At 28.7% G+C, this 2,500-nt stretch overlaps 1 protein-coding gene across 1 annotated transcript in view; it reads right to left on the bottom strand.

Moving 5' to 3' along the window:
- The window catches only part of LOC137616044 (uncharacterized), a 16,771-nt gene that overhangs the window by 2,354 nt on the left and 11,917 nt on the right, over positions 1 to 2,500 (bottom strand). Inside the window, exons 4-5 of the mRNA XM_068345721.1 lie at positions 896 to 1,002; positions 1 to 410 (exon numbers count right to left, since the gene is read on the bottom strand). The exon at positions 1 to 410 is cut by the window's left edge and continues 2,354 nt beyond it. Of these exons, the coding sequence (XP_068201822.1) occupies positions 319 to 410; positions 896 to 1,002 (199 nt within the window). The 3' untranslated portion in view covers positions 1 to 318. The remainder of the gene's footprint in view (positions 411 to 895; positions 1,003 to 2,500) is intronic.

The raw sequence follows: 2,500 nt of genomic DNA, 5'->3' as shown, positions 1-2,500 counted from the left end.
CTCTCTCTCTCTCTCTCTCTCTCTCTCTCTCTCTCGTGTACACCATTTTCACGTTTGTTGTAGCAAGTAATATTCTGTCAGCCTTCACGCATGTATTACTTCTGTAATGATGCACATTGGCCAATATATGTATTATGGCCTTTACTTATTTATAGATTAATAACATGTTTCCATAACAACCCCTTCTCTCGTAATTTCTTCTCCTGCACTACCACGACACCATCTTCCCTTCTCTTCAAAAACTGAGCACAAAAAGGGAGGTTTTTTAATATCAACATCCGAGGTAAGACTCCAGAAACTTCCAGTTTTGGATTCTCTCTACAAACGGAGCAGAACTGGAAAGCGGAGCCAAAGTCCCATCAGGCAAAAGGTTCCTATCCACCAGCTGGGAAGGATTCTGTAACATCCACCTGCAGGATAGAAAAAAAGGATAATCAATTATGGTTAGTTGTAAATGGATAAAGGTATTCCTAAGTTATTGTGTGTCGATTCCTTTTATTATTATTGGTATCAATAATTTTGCCTAGAAGTCTCCTAAATATATATATATATATATATATATATATATATATATATATATATATATATATATAAATATATATATATATATATATATATATATATATATATATATATATATATATATGTATATATATATATATATATATATATATATATATATATATATATATATATATATATATATATATATATATATATATATATATACACATCTATTCTGTATATATATATATATATATATATATATATATATATATATATATATATATATATATATATATATATATATATATATATATATATATATATATAGGGGTGTTTTTTTTTGTGTGTGAATTATAAAATATCAAGGAAATAAATAGAAAATTCTCACCTGTATAGACACCTTTGCTCTCAAGGGCTGGACCTGTCTGGGGCAGCTGCCCTTCTACTGATTCTTCTGAACTCTGCCAATAAACAGCGGCGATTGTCGCTGTGCATCTGTAATGAAAATCAGGGTTATTTAGATAGAAACACTATTTAAAGCAGTTAAAACAGCACTGATAAAACAAAATTTCAACTATTAGTTTTCCTATTCAAGTCGACTGTAATGTGAACGAAAGGTTGATGGTGTGAGTCGTTAACCTTAAACTTTATGTTCTTTTAATCAAGAACGAAATACAGTATGTAGTATGTATTGGACTTTTGTAATTCTTTGAATATTTTTAATACACAATAAGAAATGATGTCAAGTATTAATTTTCGTATTCAAGTCGACTGTAATGTGGACGAAAGGTTCATGGTGTGAGTCGTTAACCTTAAACTTTATGTTCATTTAATCAAGAACGAAATACAGTATGTATTATGTATTGGACTTTTGTAATTCTTTAAATATTTTTAATAGACAATAAGAAATAATGTTAACTATTAGTTTTCGTATTCAAGTCGACTGCAATGTGAACGAAAGGTTGATGGTATGAGTCGTCAACCTTAAACTTTGTAATCATCAAATTAAGAACGAAATGCAGTATGTATTATGTATTGGACTTTTGTAATTCTTTGAATATTTTCAATCGACAATAAGAAATAATGTTATTAGATAAGATTAAATATTACTATTAGTTTTCCTATTCAAGTCGACTGTAATGTGAACGAAAGGTTGATGGTGTGAGTCGTTAACCTTAAACTTTATGTTCATTTAATCAAGAACGAACTACAGTATGTAGTATGTATTGGACTTTTGTAATTCTTTGGATATTTTTAATAGGCAATAAGAAATAATGTCAACTATTAGTTTTCGTATTCAAGTCGACTGTAATGTGAACGAAAGGTTGATGGTGTGAGTCGTTAACCTTAAACTTTATGTTCATTTAATCAAGAACGAAATACAGTATGTATTATGTATTTGAATATTTTTAATAGGCAATAAGAAATAATGTCAACTATTAGTTTTCGTATTCAAGTCGACTGCAATGTGAACGAAAGGTTGATGGTATGAGTCGTCAACCTTAAACTTTGTAATCATCAAATTAAGAACGAAATGCAGTATGTATTATGTATTGGACTTTTGTAATTCTTTGAATATTTTCAATCGACAATAAGAAATAATGTTATTAGATAAGATTAAATATTACTATTAGTTTTCCTATTCAAGTCGACTGTAATGTGAACGAAAGGTTGATGGTGTGAGTCGTTAACCTTAAACTTTATGTTCATTTAATCAAGAACGAACTACAGTATGTAGTATGTATTGGACTTTTGTAATTCTTTGGATATTTTTAATAGGCAATAAGAAATAATGTCAACTATTAGTTTTCGTATTCAAGTCGACTGTAATGTGAACGAAAGGTTGATGGTGTGAGTCGTTAACCTTAAACTTTATGTTCATTTAATCAAGAACGAAATACAGTATGTATTATGTATTTGAATATTTTTAATAGGCAATAAGAAATAATGTCAACTATTAGTTTTCGTATTCAAGTCGACTGCAATGTGAACG

The sequence above is a fragment of the Palaemon carinicauda genome, chromosome 22 (genome assembly GCF_036898095.1).
Source record: "Palaemon carinicauda isolate YSFRI2023 chromosome 22, ASM3689809v2, whole genome shotgun sequence".
Classification (NCBI taxonomy): Eukaryota; Metazoa; Arthropoda; class Malacostraca; order Decapoda; family Palaemonidae; genus Palaemon; species Palaemon carinicauda.
Note: the sequence above shows the minus strand (reverse complement) of the source record. Positions and strands in the feature narration are given on the sequence as shown.